The sequence below is a fragment of the Pipra filicauda genome, unplaced genomic scaffold (genome assembly GCF_003945595.2).
Source record: "Pipra filicauda isolate LSUMZ 115617 unplaced genomic scaffold, ASM394559v2 scaffold188_size1440453_pilon, whole genome shotgun sequence".
Taxonomy (NCBI): domain Eukaryota; kingdom Metazoa; phylum Chordata; class Aves; order Passeriformes; family Pipridae; genus Pipra; species Pipra filicauda.
In genome coordinates this window covers 1,025,927-1,044,725 of record NW_024104296.1, presented here as the reverse complement: position 1 = coordinate 1,044,725, position 18,799 = coordinate 1,025,927, and the positions used below count along the sequence as shown (strand labels likewise).

Sequence of the window (18,799 nt, the reverse complement as noted above, 5' to 3'; positions counted from 1 at the left end):
ATTTTGGAGGTCAGATCTTCCTTTCCTTTTGCTTTTGCTTTTTGTACTGCTGTTGCAGGAGTTCTCATTCTCACTTGTTCTTAGCCAGATGTGAACACCTGCAAACGCAATATATGAGCCAGAGGTGTCAGATTTGGCGTTTACATCCAGCTTGACATATGGGAGGCCCTAATTCATGAACAACGGAATGTCTCCAAGCCTAAGCCAGTGGCAAAACTTTTGTTATGCAATGTATTGGGAATTCATTGCAGAGCTCAATGAAAGTTTTGGAGTAACACTTAGGAAGCAGCACACAGCAGGAATCTGCTAATCTGAATTTTGCCCCGCCACGTACCTTATAATCTGCCCGTGCACATATACACAAAACCTTGGTCTTGCTCTAACTATTAGCAGAGAATTAATGTCAGAGGGTGTAATAGGTTTCATATTACCGAAGTTTCATTCGTTGAAGAAAATGTATTGCAGAATATTTGTTATAATGTGAAATGTTACCAAGATTGAACAACGCTTATGTTTGGGTTAAGGCATTACTGGAGGACTCAGTTCAGTGCCTGGTTTTTCTTTGGGTAGCAGTTTGATCTTGGGAAAGTATTTCAGGGTCTTTATCCCTGAGTTTTTATTTCTGTAAAGCACAGATAAAATTCCCCTTTCCCTGCCCTTTCAGAACTTGATTAGAAAATTCCTGGGGCACTGATGGTGTCCATCTGCTTTCATAGAGTGTTTAGTAGACGAATGTTTTACCACCCTCAAGCAAGATATTGCTTATTATGTTATTAAAGTTGTATTATTTGATATGGTGTCAGCTGCTGTTCTAACTCCCTGTTGACCTTGGTTTTTATTTTATTTGCTCAGTCTCTTGCTAGTTAGCAAATCAATTTATGTCACTGATCAAAAGCCTTTGGGTGTTGAGGGAAAGATCCCCTTTCATACCTTCAGCTTCTGTAGCAAGGCTTGTGGTCCTCCAGGATATCTCTGGAAAAGGGCAAATAGTCAGAGTTGGTGCCCTGTTTTTCTAAAATGGTACTTGAAGCACAGCAGCATATCCAAAATAAAATGTTAATGATATTACAAAATATTACTCCAAAGGAGGCCTGTACAGGCCACTTTTTGGAATAGGGAGATTCAACAAGCTCGTATTCCTACATGCAGTTTTTAAGAAACAGAGAAACATATCCCTTATTCACTTAACATTAATGCATAATTTGGATTTATACACCCAATGCTGACATATGCTAATTTATATTGATGAGAGAGCCTCTCATCTGGTGTGTGGTAGTGAGCTCCTGGGTGCAGAAACTGTGGCACTTTCACTTTGCCTAAAGCACCTTGCCTTTTGTTGCTTATTATATACATTGCAATAACGATAATTGTCACTGACTTGTTCTCTCTGTCACAGTGTGTGCCAGGGTCGGAAGTGGGAGTGCACCAAAAATTTGTGTGATGGCACCTGCACTGTTATTGGCACAGCCCATTACTTGACATTTGATGGACTGAAATACAAGTTTCCAGGAAACTGTCTTTATGTATTAGTTCAGGTAAGAACACGTCAAATGCTAAAGCTGCCTGATAATATAGAAGGTGTTTTACATCAGGTGAGAAGGCCAATGTTGGGATAAATCACAGTAAAATATTTTAATTAGTGAGCCAGATGAATGGTAGAGGAGAGTAGAGCTTTCAGACTTCAAAGATGTCTTGAGAATTTTGAAGATTGCATTTTGTTGTATAGAAATTTAGGTTGTCACGTGTCTAGCTGGCAGTCACAAACCTTATGAGAGAAGAGCTGTCCGAACTTCATCTCTAACAGGGAATTGTGGATATCCATAAAAAATCAATTTTTCCTCATTCTCCACTATTCTCTTTATCCTGTTCTAGTGGCTTACTGTCTGGTTGGGACAAGGAATGCTCAGTAAACCTTCCCTAAATTCCCCCAGAACAGAAACTCTGCTCTTTCCCTCCAGCACAGTCACTGTCCTCTTCCATACACCAGCCCTTTTGGAATACATTGAAAATATCCACTTCCCTCACAGCAAAGAGGAGAGATGGACCTCACAAAGAAAAGAAAATCAATGTATTATGATACATCATTGCTCCCCAAGAAATAGGTTGGCATTACTGTAATTATTTTTCATGTACAGGTAGAAAAGCATGGGTATCAAACTTTTGACTCAAGACCGTGCAAATTTCTTCCTAATTCTTCTTTCTAACCTAACCTTCTAGATTTGTATTTTAATTTTAGCACTGAAGCTGCAGTCTTGTAAATCAAACAATATCTGTGTATTCAGGGATGGACCTCATGAATATCAAGGCTAAGCACAAAATAAATGAATATGGGAATATTGGACATGCCAACATATATCCTATTGGTCAAGATTACACAGGGTGTTATCTGAGGCTTCTGTTTGCTCTAGGTGTTTTTCTCTGTATGTGTTTTTAAAATGTACCATGTTACTGACTCATTGATTTATTTTTTATCTGATAGGATTTCTGCAGGGATGACTCTGGAACATTCAGGATACTAATTGCAAATGAAGGTTGCGGCTTCACTGGAGAAAAGTGCAGCAAAAGAGTTATCCTTCTGTATGGAGGAGGGGAAATAGAGTTGTTTAATGGAAATGTATGTATGCTTCTTTTCTCTTAATTTCCTTTTTTCTTTTTTTTGGGAAAAGAATTTCAGATTGTTTAGTAAGATATGAGGCATAAATGACCTTGTGCTCTTGATCATAAAATGAAAAGATTAGGACCCATTTTGCTCCAAGAGGTATAATGCCATTTTGGTATTTCTCCTTGATGCCAACAAATTTGTCTCACACAGAATGGTTTGGGTTGGAAGGGACCTTTAAAACCACCTAGTTCCAACCCCCCTGTTGTGGGCAGGGACACCTTCCCCTAGGCCCCTTCCAGGCATGGGGCAGCCACAACCTCTCTGGAAAACCCAGTCACTGACCCATAACTAGTAAAACATCAGACCTAATTTAGCAATCTGAAGGACTGAGCACACAGTAAAAAAAAAGAAGTCATGGCTCAAATGAGTTGATAACGCAGAATGTTAAATTGCCGGATGGAAAATCCAGATGACTGGATTCTTCTTTTTCCTCCCCTTTCCTCCCCACAAACACTGAAGAACTGACCAAAAATCACTTCCATCTCCCATGTCCCTCCACAGCAGGAAACAAGCTTTCCAGAGGGCAGAGTTCACTCAGCTCTTTGCCTTGAGCACTGCAGCAATTAAGGCCGTCTGTGTTCAAACACTGCAGAGCTGCAGTGGATTATAGTGTTTCAGTCGCTCCATTTTCAGAAGTCCTGTGCTCTGAACTGGCATCTGGACCAGAGAATTTGCAAGAATGTTCCCAGTGAAATGTGAAACCACTCTGCATTTGCCTTATTTTGAGTTAACAGACAAAGCTGTACCAGATTTTGAATTTCCTGCAAAGTGCCACTGATCCTTGACAGGAAGACAGAAAACATGCCCATTATTGATAGTGTCTGTGCAGGGCATCTTGGCAGCATATGATCCATGTAGGCTTTGGGATGCTGGAGGAATGAACATAGGACATATCGATTACCCAATTCTTTATTTTACTGCTGAAGAATTCCCTGCCTGGTTGAGGGTGAGTAGCAGTACAGGGATCATTCCATCAAGTCAGGCTTTGTCTGAAAGCTTCTTTAGGTGACAGATTTTCAGAAAAGCTGTGCTTCCATTTGGACACCTAAGAAAGGGCCAGAAAAGGCAGGAGGTGATTCAGCATCCAGTGACTCCAGCAACAGAGGGTGTTTGGTTCCTGAGAGAGCCTGTCCTTGCAGGAGCTGGATCTGTATTACTACACTGTCCACACAACCCTACTGAATTTTTAGTTGTCTTTTTAGAGAGTTTAATTCTCAGTGTAACAGTATCTAGAACAAGTTTGCCTAGAAATAACAGCAAACAAAATAGAGATCAAGGGAAAACAACTCTTAGGCAAATTCTCACCCAGTGATGACCTCCTGCACTCTTTTTTCACAAGAATCCTTAAAAGCAAGCCCAGGTATTGACTATTTTTTTTACATTAAAATGTTTCCAAATAGCATTGTTTTAAGATGATCTGTTTTGAGAGCAGCTTCTAATTTTAGGTAAATGGGGACTTAATTGAAGTATATATATGTTACAGTTCTGGCTGACATTTACAAAAAAAAATCGTGAAATAATTTTTGCCAAGATTTGTGAAATAAATCTGCCAGTTTGCAAGGTCAAAAGTTGGACTTCATGGTTGGGAAAAAAGCCTCCATAAACATAGAAATTTTGTAAATTAGGTCAACCTCCCAGCTCAACTTTGTCCTCTGTTTTTTGCCTGAGTTTGGAAAGACAAAAGCTGCTCTAGAAGCAACCAAGTGATTAGGCTGTGTAGTCATACATGGGCCATAGGAGAAGGTAAAAGAACTTCCACTACCTAAATATTTTTAACATGTTCTCCTCTAAAAACATTGAAGGCCCCCCTTAGGAGATCCATGGAAGATGTGAACTGTCTTCTTTGGGGATAAAAGTTTCTGATGATAACTCAGAGGTGAAGAGAACTGAATTTCATTGCTGAGCTTTTGCCGAATTGAGCAAGAAAGAATAATGGAATAAGGAAATATTTCTCCCTCAAACTAGGGAGTGGATGAATAGTTTGTGGGCTCCTCTTTCTCCCTTGATTGTATTGATTGAAACTTTTCATCTGCCTCTTTCACAATTAAGCAGTTAATGCATTAATGGTGCTTAAAGTAACAGCTGTGCCAGACTTTTCTTTCCAAATGTGGTTAATAATTCTATTAGAGTACCCATTGAAAGGGGATTATGGTGTGAAAGAAAGTGTTTTAAATTAATCTCTTAAATTCTTAGAAGCTGGAGGCAGTGAAGTTGCAGCCAGATGGAAGAGAAATAGTCACAGGGGAAGGGAAAGCAATGGAAAAATGAAGATACGCTGAAAGGAATCTCTCTGGATTTTTCCTGTTGGTGTAGAGTTGGGAAGAAAGTTCTTCCTGACTTCAAGATCAGACTCTGGTCCTTCAGAAGCCACTGATGCATGTGGTTTTTCTAGTTCCTATTAAACTCAAACCTAACCAGTCCCTTGGTTGTTGCCAGCCCTCAGGAGCATAGAATTAGTTTCCTAAAAATATGAAATAAAAAACAAAAAACAAAAAACCCCAAAAAACTAAAAACCAACACGTAATTATTCAGTGAACCATTGACCAAATACTAAACTGATCATTAATTAGGAATACCCTGTCTTCTTTATCACCTCTCACTGCTCTGTGTGTCAGTATTTGTGGTGAGTGTATGTTATATCCTGGGAGCATGAGGGACCACATCCAAAAATTATAGAAATGGGATGAGATTGAAATACTGCACTTGTATCCCAATTTTCTGTTTTACTCTGGAGCATCTGGATAGTGTGTGGGAACTCTCTAGAGAACAGCATGTTTGAAAGTACCTGTTAACCTATGAGCACGTGTTCCACTGGGACTTGAAATAGTAACTAGAGCCACTGTTGATAGCATAATGTGCTTCTCTTGCTCAGGTGAACATCAAGATACCTCCTAATGATGAAAATAATTTAGAAGTCATGAAGTCTGGACGTTATTACATCATTTTACTGGGCAAGAGCATCAGTGTGACCTGGGATCTGGCCATGGGAGTCTCTGTTATCTTAAAAGGCAATTTCAAAGTAAGTGTTTTTTGGTTTTCTTGTTATTCTCGCTAAAGAACGCCCTTACTCTCTCTCTGGGGAACAGCATTCTTTTTTTAATGCAGACTTGCTGATAGATTTCCATGGAGTATTAGGCACTTGCTTGAAAATAAAGGCTTTTCTTTGGTAATACCATTAGACTGCCTTGCTTTCCTGGTAGTTCAATTGTGAGGTGTAAATCCTGGCTCACTGGAGATGAGCTATGACAGAAAGGCTGAATGCTGAGGTGCCTCAGAATAACTGTGCCTTAAGTGATTTCTTCTGTATTCAGGAAGAGCAGTGTAAGGAACCAGATTCCTGGGGACTGTCATCTCCAGAAATAAAATGGGATTGTAGGGCCATACTCCAAGTACAGCCAGCAGGCACTGCTGATTAGAGTTGTCTTGCTTTCTGGAGACAGTGTGGTCCTACTTTCAGCTAAGCAGAACGGGAACAAGAGCTAAACTTTTCTGTGAAAGACCATGCCTATTTTAGTGGACTTGGCAAGACCCTGGGTAATTCAGCTTTTAAGCCTCATGGCATTAAAGCTCTAGGCTAAAAAGACTTCTCAACAAAACCCTAAGCCAGTGTACAGATGTAAGATTTATGTGCTTTGTGTTTCTTTCCCTGCAAGGATCAAGTGTGTGGTCTGTGTGGAAATTTTGATGGAATCCAAAACAATGATTTGACCAGCAGCAGTGAACATCTTGAAGTAGATCCAGTTGACTTTGGGAATTCTTGGAAAGTTAATCCATCCTGTGCTGATGTTGAAAAGGTGAGTGTGAATGAATTGTAAAAACTAATTAATGTGGGTTACAGTATCACTCAGGACTGGGCAAAGAGGTTTGAAAGGATAAGTAGAAATTAACTCCTTTCCCCATGTTTTTGCCAAATAATGTTATTTCTTGAAATCTGATAGGAGATCAATTAACTTACACAATGCTGCTGTGTTGCCTGGCCTCAGATGAATGTCAAAACAGCCAATCTGTATGGTGTAGGGGCTGTTCATAGAGTTATCCAACCCAGATGCTTGAAATCAAGGTATAACTGGAAATCTCATTTTACAGTTTACCCTGAAGACAACCAGCTGTAAGTTTCAGTCACGGGGAATTCAGATAAAAATTTCATATTTCCCTATCCAAATCTCTATATCCCAAATCTTAGTTTGTCCATTACAAACAACAGAATACTTAGGTTAATTTCTTTCTGTTTGCTTCTCATTCTTTTTCTAAAGAGCATTCAGTTGTTGTTTTAGAGTTGGAATGGCTTGATCAGAAAGAGCAGGATATTGAGAGGGGACATGAGACTTTATTGCCATCTATGGTTGCATCTGAATTTTGGCGGGGGGTACCTGCTATCTGGAAGTGTTATCTGTGTCCCAGTGCTGGAGATTTCATAGGGTACTAATTAAATTACACATGAGAGTCTGTGTTCTCTTTTCCAAATGCAGAGTTTTGAAAGAATGGAACTGAGTAATAAATTTATATTGAACTGGCAAATGATAATAATAACCCATAGTATTTCCAAATCAAAAAATGCGAGGAAGCAGCTTGAAGACAACTTGTTCTGACATTTGTAAAATGAAGCATCTCATTCAGCTGATGCTTTTTAAGGCTAAAAACTTTTTCTTGAAAATTTGTCTAAATGGTCAGAGGAGGGTGGGGGGAAGAAAAAAAAAAAGCCTTTTTTAGATCTTTTAAGAAAATATTTAAATGATCAGAAAGTTGAAATGAAACATTTATTCTTGATCACATGAAATCTTTTGGGTTACTTTGCTAATTATGTGCAAGTGTGACATAGCCACAGTGTTGTTGAATGTCACTGTTCATGTGAGTTGGTTGGAGCACAGAGGAATTTGCAATACTGAGGAGTAAGGCTGAGAAGGAGCAGCTTCTCATTTCAGTGTAACAGACACAGGACAGAACCTGTAGAGTGTCACAGTGATAAATGCCATGTCAATGCTAGTGCTCTGTGCTCTTAGATAAATTGAATGGGAGAGAGAGAGAGACTACTGAACCATTCAGCAGTGGCCTTGGGTATTGTCTGCTGAAGTCTGGTCATATTTCTGAGCCTTGTTGACCTTCTGCAGAGATGTGGATGATCATTTTTCAGGATGAGTGTTTGGTACAGAGTGTCTTACTGTCATCAAAATGTCTAAGTTAAAACTGCAGTGTACAAGTAAGAGCTGGAGAAAATCTAGGAGGTGATCTGCTGTGCTCTGCATTCTGCCATGGCAGGATCTGTGCGGGTTGTACAACGAGTTGAAACTTTACTCAAAGAAACAATTACCTTTGTCATGAAAAATTGCTAGTGAGCCTCTTGCTTGAGTTTGAGGAGCACTGAGGTCTTAAAGGCAAGGCTAATGCAATCTCTACTATCTCTTACAATATTAAGCCCAACCTGGAACAGACCTTGATGTCTCCACTGTGTGATGGAAACATAGTGAAGCAGATGATGGTAGAAACGTCATGCAGCATTTTGTCTGGAGATCTCTTCAAAGAATGCAAAAAATTTGTGAGTATTGAGTCATGAGTTTCACGTTCTTCAATTCTGTGTGGTCTGTGCTGACACTGGTTATAGCTAAGGGGAAAGGTGTGGTTGTGCTGACAGCACATGGGACTTGGAGGAGGCTGACTCGTGTTCTCATCTCTCATCCTGTCCTGTAGCTGATGCTTCCTGGGAAAATGCAGAATACCACGTGGGAGTAAGCTATAGAGTAACTGAGGGAGATTTTACTGTACAGCCCAGAGGCTGGCACATGAAGTGAAGCATAAGGGTTGAGACTTGAGGGAAGGGGGAGCTGAGCTAATGTAATACCCACGGTGCTGCACAAGAGGGATGGGAATGAGACCTAAAAACATATAAAATTGTTTCATTTGGGGAATAGTAAGAGACAACAAACTGCAGTTTATATAGCAACTTTGAGGGTATGGTCGTGCTGACATCAGGAGCAATATCAGCACTGATTTATGTGGCACCTCAACTCTTGACAAGTGGAGCACCCAAACCATCTGAAGGTTAAATATGTCTACAGGAAGGGGATGAGGGGAATCACTGAGTGTACTGTGCCCCATGTTTCTCTTTTGTAGGTGAATCCTGAGCCCTACATAGACATCTGCATGTATGACACTTGTGCTTGTGAATCTATTGGGGACTGTGCCTGTTTCTGTGACACCATTGCAGCCTACGCTCATGTCTGTGCACAGAAAGGGGTCGCTGTTCACTGGAGGTCACAGACCCTGTGCCGTAAGTACTGGGTACATGAGGAAGAACTGGGTGAAAAGGTTCAGGATTTTGGCTCAGATAAGCTGGTCAGACTTAGCTCTGCTTCCACTGATGTCCAGAGAACCTCACCTTAATGTGACCGGGCTGGCAGCTCACGCTGGCATTTCCACTCCCTTTTCAATTTCTGTTCAGAGTTGTACCTCAAAACTCCATTCCACCAATTAGAGGATGCCATAATGTGTGGTGCAAACAAATCTAGAGACAGAAACATTCTCTGTAATACATATATATATATGTGTGCATTAATTAAAGCTTAGAGTTTGTGGAGTTTTTGCATTTGCAGTTATCAAACCCAAATATCTCTAGTCTAGACTCTAGTCTAGTACTTCATTATGTAAAAAAAAGATGCAAGTGTGAAGAAGTGGCCTGCCCTGCATGTAGTAAAAAAATAAATAAATAAAAATTGTATATAGGTGGAAATATTTGTTTTTCTGGGAATACGTGGTCCACTTTATATGACACTTGGTGTCATAGTTCTGAGAGGCATGGTGAATAAATACTCTGGTTTGACATTTTTTGCCTCTGATTCTTTCCCTGTATAGCACAAAGCTGTGAAGACCTGAATAAAAATGAATTAGACTATCAGTGTGAATGGAGATATAACAGCTGTGGGCCTGCTTGTCCTATAACGTGCCAACACCCACAGCCTTTGGAGTGTCCTCTGCAGTGTGTGGAAGGATGCCACGTACACTGTCCTGCAGGTAAGTCCATCTTTTACTTTGCTTAAACAGTTACTTATCTTTTTCTTCTGCTTGACAGGCTTACTGATGTGTTTTCACCACAATTTCTTACTGCCTAAGTAGGAGGGAGATGGTTGATCATCTTGGTTTGAGTTTGTGAAATGAGCACAGTGTGGGGGAGGGCATGAAGTGGTGCCTAAAAGAGGAGGATGAAACACTGCCAGCAAGAACAAGAGAAGATGGGAACAGGTGGATAGGAAAGGAGGATAGGAGGATTAGGGGCTGTGTGGCAACAGAGATTGTTGGCTGTGTGGTTAAAGTAGGGTATGAACTTGTCCTGGACATTGATAAAATACTCTCCTTCGGAGCAGCTATGACAGTGGGGGAAACCCATTGCCTTGATGGGCTTAATACCTCCAAGATGCTCCTGAGAGTGCCCAGCAGGCATCCCCCTGTGAGCCTGAGCTTCCAGCTTAACTGTTCCCAACAACTACCTCGTAGAAAAGGGAAAGGGAAAAAATACGGTAAATATGGGGCAGGGAGAGGAAAGATGGAGTGAAAGAGAAAGAGTGCAAAACAAGAGCCAAAAGGAGAGTGAAAACTCAGATAAATTGTTCCTAAAGACAGAGCAAGAAGACATGAAGGCAAAGAAAAAAGGTATTTTAAGAACCAAAATAACTATTCTGGGTCCTGGTGTCTCTGACCAGAATGAGGTAGGGGATAGGGGGAGAAATAAACAATACACATGTACAAAGGGAAATGCTATTTTCTCCTGTCATCTCCCCTGTTTTGTTCTAAAGATATGTTCACCTTCCATGTGGTGCTGGCTGTTGCAGGTTATACACCAGGTTAAGTACTTCCAATATCTAAATAAAAGCCATTATGAAGGAAGGAGATACTGCTCTGTGTTGAGCTGGCAGTGGCCATAAAACCAAACACAGTGTTCAGAAGGTTTGAGCCCACCTGAGAAGAGTCAGTATGTTTTTAGTGCAATGATTAGTTTTAAAATTCGTGAAAATTGGCATCTTTTTACTGATGTGCTGTTTCGAAACAGGGAAAATACTTGATGAACTGTCCCTGGATTGTGTCAGTCCAGAAGACTGTCCCGTGTGTGCAGTTGGAGATGACAAGATCCCACATGGAAGGAGAGTAGTTTTGAACAGAGATGATCTACAGCGCTGTCAATCTTGGTATGATGGGTTTATGCAGTGAATGTTGAGTGGGATGAAGGGACAGGGGTGAAGTACATCCACATTAATAAGTTTATTGGTGTAAATTTAAATGTATCGCTGACAGGGAAGCTTGTAAGCCACTTTTTACATCAATTCCCCTTCACATAGAGCCCAAAGCTGAAGTTTTTCAGTGACGGTAGGGATTATAGCATGTCAGCTGAACTAAAATTCATAAATTCCTTTCAAAAAAGGCCTTTTCCCATGTGTAGGTGGCCCTACTGGCTTCAGATGTTTCACTTCTTTTTGTGCAATGTGTGATTCAACATCAATAAAGTTGTCAGACTCTTTCCCTCTGCCAGCGCTAAAAAATATCCCGCGCATGGCGCAGGGTCCGAATGTGCACTCAGTGTAAAACTTGCTGAGATTATTAGCAGTTGGAATTGTGTACTGTTACTGGAAAACCAATTTCCACAACATTTTAAGGCGGTCTGATCCTGCATGCATGCGTTTCCAAATGTGATGGAATGCATGGCAGGGTGCATGGTGCTGTGCACCGAGCAGGATGAGGGCCCTCGGCTGCAGTGCAGCAGAGACTGTTTGCATTCTGTATAATGCCCTGTGGCACATTATGTATTTTCTGGAAGTTTGGCATTCTCCAGATGTCTGGACCCTTGATGGATACTTTCACCAGTCACTTACAATGCTGTGAATACAAGAGATTTTTCCATCCTGTAAATTGATCAGATTTAATGGAAAGTGAGTTGTGAAACCGCAGCAGTTATTAAGCCAAACTAACACCTTAACTCCAAGTGCTCTGAACCTCACAGAAGCTCTAAATGGGTACAAACTTCCAATTTCCAGTCTCTTGCCAAAGCTCACGTATGTCCTTGCTATAAACCCAGGGCTTGAGCTCTAAGGCTGATCAATTAAATATATATTTTTTTAACAGTATACACAAAGAACCTTGAATTCCATCAAAAGGTCAAAAAAGAGTCTCCATAAATGAGTCTCTGTTCCCTAATTTTTGTAATCCTTAATAATAATTTATCGTAAATGTTGATACACTGGCCACTGCTCACAAAAGATTTCAGAACATTAGGAAAACTTACCTCACTAGGGAAACATCCTTTTGCATAACTGTCACCTAATTTAGATGCCTACACCATCTGTACAAACAATAGAAAATATTGCACAAAAATGAATTTCATAGCAAATATCCAAAGGAAATTGGAAACTAGAAGAGCCCTGTTCGTATTAGGATTAAAATAATAAATCTTCTGCTGCTGTATGCTAATGCCAGAAGTAGCTGTGCATTTTGCAATTAGGAAGATACTACAATAAGCCTGAAGAGAACAGAACACTTCAACTAAGAGAACTTAAATGAAGGTGCCATGTGTAAAGTGAAACATTTTCCTGGAAAATGGCGCCTTCTTCCATATTGACTCATTTAGTTCGTACATCCTGGGTTTTCTCTGGCAGTGAAAACAAGCATTTTTTGATCCTTGCTCTTTCACAGCCTTTCCCTATTCTGTTTCTTGGACTGTCCAGTAAGACAAGGAGAACATATAGACTGACTCTGTTCCACCCTGTGTGTGAGTACAGTCATGTTCTTTGCTCTGGTAAGTGAAGCTGATCAGAAGGCTGGAACACCTCTCCTGTGAGGAAAGGCAGAGAGAGTTGGGATTGTTCAGCCTGGAGAGGAGAATTATCCAGGGAGACCTTGATGTGACCTTTCAGTACTTAAAGGGAGCCTATGAGAAAGATGGGGACAACTTTTTAGCAGAGCCTGCTCTGACAGGACAAGGAGTGATGATTTTAAACTGAGAGAGAGCCAGTTTAGACAGGATATAAGGAAGAAGTTTTTTTACAATGAGAGTTACAAAACACTGGCATAGGTTGCCCAGAGAGGTAGTAGATACCCCATCCCGGGAAACATTTCAGGTCAGGCTGGATGGGGTTCTGAGGAGCATGATCTGTTGAAGATGTCCCTGCTTTTTGCAGGAGAGTTGGACTAGATGGCTTCTAAGAGTCCCTTCCAGCCCAAATGATTCTATGATTCTAGGAGATAAAGAGAATCGTGCAAGCAGGAATCAGAAGGGCAGAAGTGTTAAAGACTTGCTAAAGGTGGATGAATTATAAACAAGTTCCTGAAAGGTGGAGGGTGACAGAGGTGAAAAAGCTCACAGTGGTACAAAAGGGTGAATAGTGGAAAAGGCAGAGATGGGGGAAAACGAAAATAGGAGCTGATATAGAAAGGGAAAAATGGAGGTGAGTAGAAATATTGGAAATAAACCATTTAATATGAGAAAAGGGACTGAAAGAAATCATGGTAAACAACAGGAAGATAAGAGACATAAAAAACAATGAAGGACAAACATGTGCTAAATGTATTCAGAACAAGATGAAGTCAGGAAAAAAACCCAGGAATTCGGAGCACTTCAGAGGAAGAAAAAAGGCTTAATTTCACCAAGGTTAAAAACTGGGTAAACCAGGCCCCTGTACAAAATGTGCGGAGTCGTATCAGAGCTAAAACATCTTTCCTACTGTAGGGTTTTACTTTGTGTTGGCTGCCTCCAGTTTGCCTCATGGTTTGCTTCCTTGTGAAGCAAACTGGATTAACCAGTTCAGTCCACCATTAGCTTGTAGGTATCTGTATTGATGCTCGGTGGGTTCCTAGACAGTTTTCAGACATGGATTTTACACATTCTGCCAAAGGCTTATGTAAGGACAAACGTGCATAAACATGTAGGATTTAGCTGTACAATACCTTGAGGGGAGTTGTGGGGAAATGGGCTGGAGGGGAAAAAAATCCTTCATGTCATACTTTATTTTTGTTGTGCTTTTGAGATATTTAATTGGTTTTGTATGAACATTCTTTTATTACGTGTGGATGATGTGTTATTATAAGCATTATTATTTACAGTTGCTTCCAATTTTCGTAGTCTATGTGAAGGGAAGAACTTAACCTGTGTAGCCTGTGAGCCCGTGGAGAGCACCCTAACACTGACAACACCTATTCCAGAGGAGGATATTGAGCGACCAGCCAGTGAATACTCATGCAGCAAGATGATGGACTTGGCCTTCCTAATTGATGGCTCCAATAAACTGTCAGAGGAGGACTTTGAACAGCTGAAGTCTTTTGTAATTGGTGTGATGAAGAAACTCCACATCTCCCAAAAGAAAATCCGAGTGTCAGTTCTAGTGTATAGGGGTGGTCCCACAATCTATCTTGGCCTTAAAGACATTAAAACAAATTCCCAGATGAGAAAAATTGTCCAAGGCATAAAATACACTGGTGATAAAGAAGCGTCTGCCTCTGAAGTCCTTAAATACACTGTGTTTCACGTGTTTGGAAAAGCAGAAAGGACCAATGCTGCCAGAATTGCAGTGCTATTTATAGCAAGCAAGTCTTCAGGAAAAGTCCGCAGCATCCTCCAACTAATGAAGAATAGAGATATCGCAGTAATACCTGTGGGGATCGGGCCCCACATCAACGTGGAGCAAGTCAAGTTCATTGAAAGGCAGTCACCACTTAATAGATCCTACCGAGTGAGCAATGTTTTAGAACTAATGGACAGGGGAGATGATCTCATTGATGGTCTGTGTGAACTTGGACCTGAAGAAAGTTCTCTGTTACCGGCTACATCCGTTCCAACGATGTCTGGTGTCCTCCTTCCCCCTTTGGGATCCACAGCCCCACCACCCTCTTCAGCAAAGCCCCCTCCCCAGAAGCTGGATATTGCTTTTCTTGTGGAAGGCTCTGACAACGTGGGGGAGGAAAATTTCAATAAAGTGAAGGAGTTCATTGAGAAGGTGGTCACAGGAATGAATGTGGGATGGGACGATATTCATGTTACAATCATGCAGTATTCAGAGACTGTCACTCTGGAGTATTCCTTTAGGGAAATGCAGTCAAAGGAAAATATTATTGAGAAGGTGAGGGGCATACCCTACCAAGGAGGGAAGGCTACCAACACTGGGAATGCCCTCAATTATATTTCCAAACACACATTTACAACAGCGAATGGGGGCAGGCAAGATGTTCCTCGCTTGGTATATATGGTGTCATCCAGTCCTTCCACGGATGTTATCACACGACCCCCCAGGAGCATAAATGTTATTCCCATAGGCATAACCCCTGGTGCAAATATCCAAGAGCTCAGAAGGATCAGCCAGCCTAATAACCCAATTATCTTGAATAGTTATAACAGACTTATTGAAGAAGCACCTGAGTTAGTGCTGCAGTCATGCTGCTCTCACAGACGTTGGACTGAAATTATAGGTAAAATTGGATGTATTTTCTGTGTAATTTCCTCTTTCCTCTGTCCTGTCTCTTCCCTTTACCCCTGAAATTGATGAAATTTGAAGGACCCCTGTGTCTGTTTTGGTATCTTGTCCAAATGCCAGGGAAGGACTATCTGTCTTCATTGGAGGATGAAGATGTTGCCCCAGTTCAGCAGAACTCTGCACAGACCTGCAGTGAGCCTTCTGTAGGCTCAGAATTTCTTGTGTTCTTTTGTCAGTAAAGTACAGTAGTTTTCAAATCGGCTGGAGGAGAAAACCACTTATTCTTCTCTAGTATAATACAAAAATTTACTTTCTGTTTCCTCAAGTCTTCATTGGCTTTTTCTTTTTTTATTGCCTTTTTTTTTGTTTGTTTGGGGGTGATGAAGTTATTTTTTGGGTTATGTTAGTTTGTTTTTGTTTTGTTTGTTGTTGGTTTGTATTTTTTTTTTTTTTGTTGTCGTTGTTTGTTGTTGGTTTTCGTTTTAGTCCCCTGAGAGTAAAATAAAATTAGTACAAAAGCAGGAATTGAAATACTCATGCATCCCACTGAATATGAATCTCAGGGCTTTCATTAAAGGATCATCACTTACTGTTTTAACTGGTCATTATCCTGCTTTGTTTTCCCGAGATACAAATATATCTGCCCTTTCTGCTCCTACCCATAGATTAGCAGATGCTACTTCTGCTTATCATGTATAAAATAACCTTTTTCCCTTTTCCTCCACCCCACCCTCAGAGTTGTGCAACAAACCTATGGATGTCATGTTTCTTCTGGATGGAAGTTCCAATATTGGAGCAGCAGAGTTCGAGGAAATGAAAAGCTTTGTGCGGGCATTTATTGAAAGTGTCGTGATCAGTACGTACCTGTCTTTTAACTAAAACACACCAAGATGTTTGGTGTTCTTTTGCTTGTACAGGACAAAGCAGCTCCTCAGCGTAGGTTTTTCAATTTTTATTTTTAAATAACTCATTCCAATTGAAGTTTGTATCGGGGAAATCAGGCTAGTCAAGTTTTTTGTTCAGATACCGTTCAGTTTCCTCCCAAATCAAGCTGTTGTGGTTCAGGTAGATACAGGTTTGGCATCCAGTTCTGTGAGTCATGTGATGAGGAGTAGCTTGGACGTGTGATGTTGAGCACTTCCATGTAAATACTGTGTGTGCCAGACAGGACGAGGGGTCTCTGTCACAGGATGGAGATTTAGTTAAATATTACTGTGACAGAAAAGTGAAAATACATGGTTTTGGTTCAGTTCTGAATTGGGTTCAACATACTTGAAAATAATAGCTCAAGTTCAGTTCTGGTCCAAATCAGAATGGGTAATTCAGAGGAGTTTTGCTTCAGGTTTGGTCTGACTGCAAGGTTTTGGTCTTTGTGTGCCGTTGTACCAAGTCCATCCACATGGCAAGGGCTACACAGGATCCCTTGTTTTCCCAGTAGCATTTAATAAACCTGGATTATTTTTCTTAATTAGAATTGTACTTTTTCAATTCAGCATTAAACCATTTCCAGGAAGCAACTGCTGTACTGGTGGTGTTTCTCGCTGGGTTTTGACATATTTGTGTTATACCTGTGCTTCCAAAAGAGGTGATAATTAGAGAGCTCACAGAGGAAAAGTATAGCATTTCTGTATGTGTAGAATAACTTGGATTTTTTAGAGATCCTACATGGAAGACACTCTGATTCTGAAAATTGCATGCATGCATGATATAAAGAAGCAAGACAAGTGAAATAAACACAAACTGTACAATAAAGAGGGAATTTCTTTTAGTCGAGGTGTCTTCCTTATCTTTGAAGCCTGTAATAGCAAATGTTATATCATTAACAAAAGGACATCAATAAACCAGCTATGAAATACTCCTCCATGAAAAAACTATAAAGTGTAGATAGTAACCAATATTCAATATAGGACTGCAACATTTGGGTAGATGAAATAGCAATGATTAAATTCATTAATGAATTGGTAAAGACTAATTGTGGTCTATACATAAATATCTTCAGTGCACAGTAGAAGTCCTTCTAAGGCCATGAGGAGAGATACAGCCAATCATTATAAGCAATGTGTTGCCTGGTTCAATTCTGCAAATCTGATATTTTATAACTATCTATATCAACTCTCAGTTAACAGTTTTATTAATACTTCTTACATAATGTATAATCAGAACCAGGATGTCAGAAGAAAGCAGAACCTGGAATTTCTCTTCATTTGCTTGCGCTGCTCAAGCTCCCTGGGTGCACTATGTCCCATGCACGTCACTCCAGTGGTGTATGACAGAAGAAATTTTGCATGGAATGGTGTCATCCGGGGAGCTTGGCCCACCTGACAAATGGAGCATCAAACTACTGCTTGTGCAAAACAATGTGCACATAAAAAAAGTGATGTTTAGACAATTTTAAAATGGAAAAGGAATAATATTGGAGATCAATAAAGTGAAATTCTCCAATCATGGTCAAATTGATTTGGGGTAAAACACTGCATGCTGACTCCTGACAGAAAATCAACGGTTTCCAGCAGTTGCATATTTTTTTCATATGGGTATTGTTCAGTTTTGATCTTTTGATTGAAAATGCAGCTTTCACACTCCGATGGAAAAATCACTGTCTAGTTGTGCTTAATGTAAATCACAAGCACAAGGTATCCTTTAGATTTATTTTAAGGCATTCATATGCACTGCTTAAAGTGTTTATTTTCTTCTTTCTGCTTCAGGTGATACTTCAGTTCATGTGTCAGTTCTGCAATATGCCAGGGAAAATAATCTAGAAATCTCGTGGAACGTGCCTCAAGAGACTGAAAGGCTTGTAGACATGGTGCAGTCCATTCAACAAAGGGAACAAGGTCCTACCAGACTAGGTGAGTGATTTTTTGCATGTTGATGTTTAAGCAAGAGGAGGAAATCCACCACCCCTCAGAAATGCTAAATATAGCCTGACTCCAAGCAGCAATTTATGTCAGTGCCATTGTGGTAGTGTTCTGGAGTAGGACTCTTAAGTTGTTTTGTTTGTTTTTTTTTTTGTTCATTCATACCTTTATTATGTCTATGTTGCTTGTTAAGGTTCAATTTTCTCTATTAAAATGTATTAGTAGGTTACACAAATTATAGTTTATCTTAATGCATTTTGGAAAGAAGCCTTGAAGTAATTCTCAGGATTTGCATTCATTACCTTCCAAGCCAGCAAAACATAATTAAGAAGTAAAGACTTTGATCCTTAACCTTTCAGTGCTGATTAGTTGATTAGACATTTAGCAGCAGAACTGCTTACACTGACTTCAGTAGCTGCCCTTGCAGATGTTTGTGCTGAGCCAGTCTAACCCACCTGGTTGAAAACCAGGAAAACAGCAGTTATATTCTTTGTGGTTCAGCTCCCCCATCCAAGTTGTTGTGCTGGTTCCACAAGGACTTGGGCTGGCACAAGGACTGGGGATGGTGCCAGGGAGCAAGGATTGCCCAAGGCGGCACCTTAGCTAAGAGTTCCTTGTGAAATGTCATCTTCTGTTCCAGACAACTGAAAAACATGTCCACTTCAATTTTCATGTGCTAAAACATCACACAGATTTCCCACTGGGTCTGTGGAAACTCAGTGCACACACATGTATCAGTTGCAGGGTTCAGCAAGAAATGATTCTCCTGCAGCATATCTGATCTTTCACCAGATATACTGAGAATTTTGTTCTTCTGGATTGGAACCACATTTGTT

General features: G+C 40.4%; 1 protein-coding gene across 1 annotated transcript in view; it reads left to right on the top strand.

Annotated features, from left to right (window-relative positions):
* The window catches only part of VWF (von Willebrand factor), a 132,666-nt gene that overhangs the window by 55,959 nt on the left and 57,908 nt on the right, over positions 1-18,799 (top strand). The window contains exons 20-30 of the mRNA XM_027733254.2: positions 1,397-1,535; positions 2,480-2,614; positions 5,535-5,681; positions 6,316-6,456; positions 8,076-8,195; positions 8,771-8,927; positions 9,509-9,667; positions 10,701-10,836; positions 13,761-15,100; positions 15,842-15,961; positions 17,811-17,954. Coding sequence (XP_027589055.2) covers positions 1,397-1,535; positions 2,480-2,614; positions 5,535-5,681; positions 6,316-6,456; positions 8,076-8,195; positions 8,771-8,927; positions 9,509-9,667; positions 10,701-10,836; positions 13,761-15,100; positions 15,842-15,961; positions 17,811-17,954 — 2,738 coding nt within the window. The remainder of the gene's footprint in view (positions 1-1,396; positions 1,536-2,479; positions 2,615-5,534; positions 5,682-6,315; positions 6,457-8,075; positions 8,196-8,770; positions 8,928-9,508; positions 9,668-10,700; positions 10,837-13,760; positions 15,101-15,841; positions 15,962-17,810; positions 17,955-18,799) is intronic.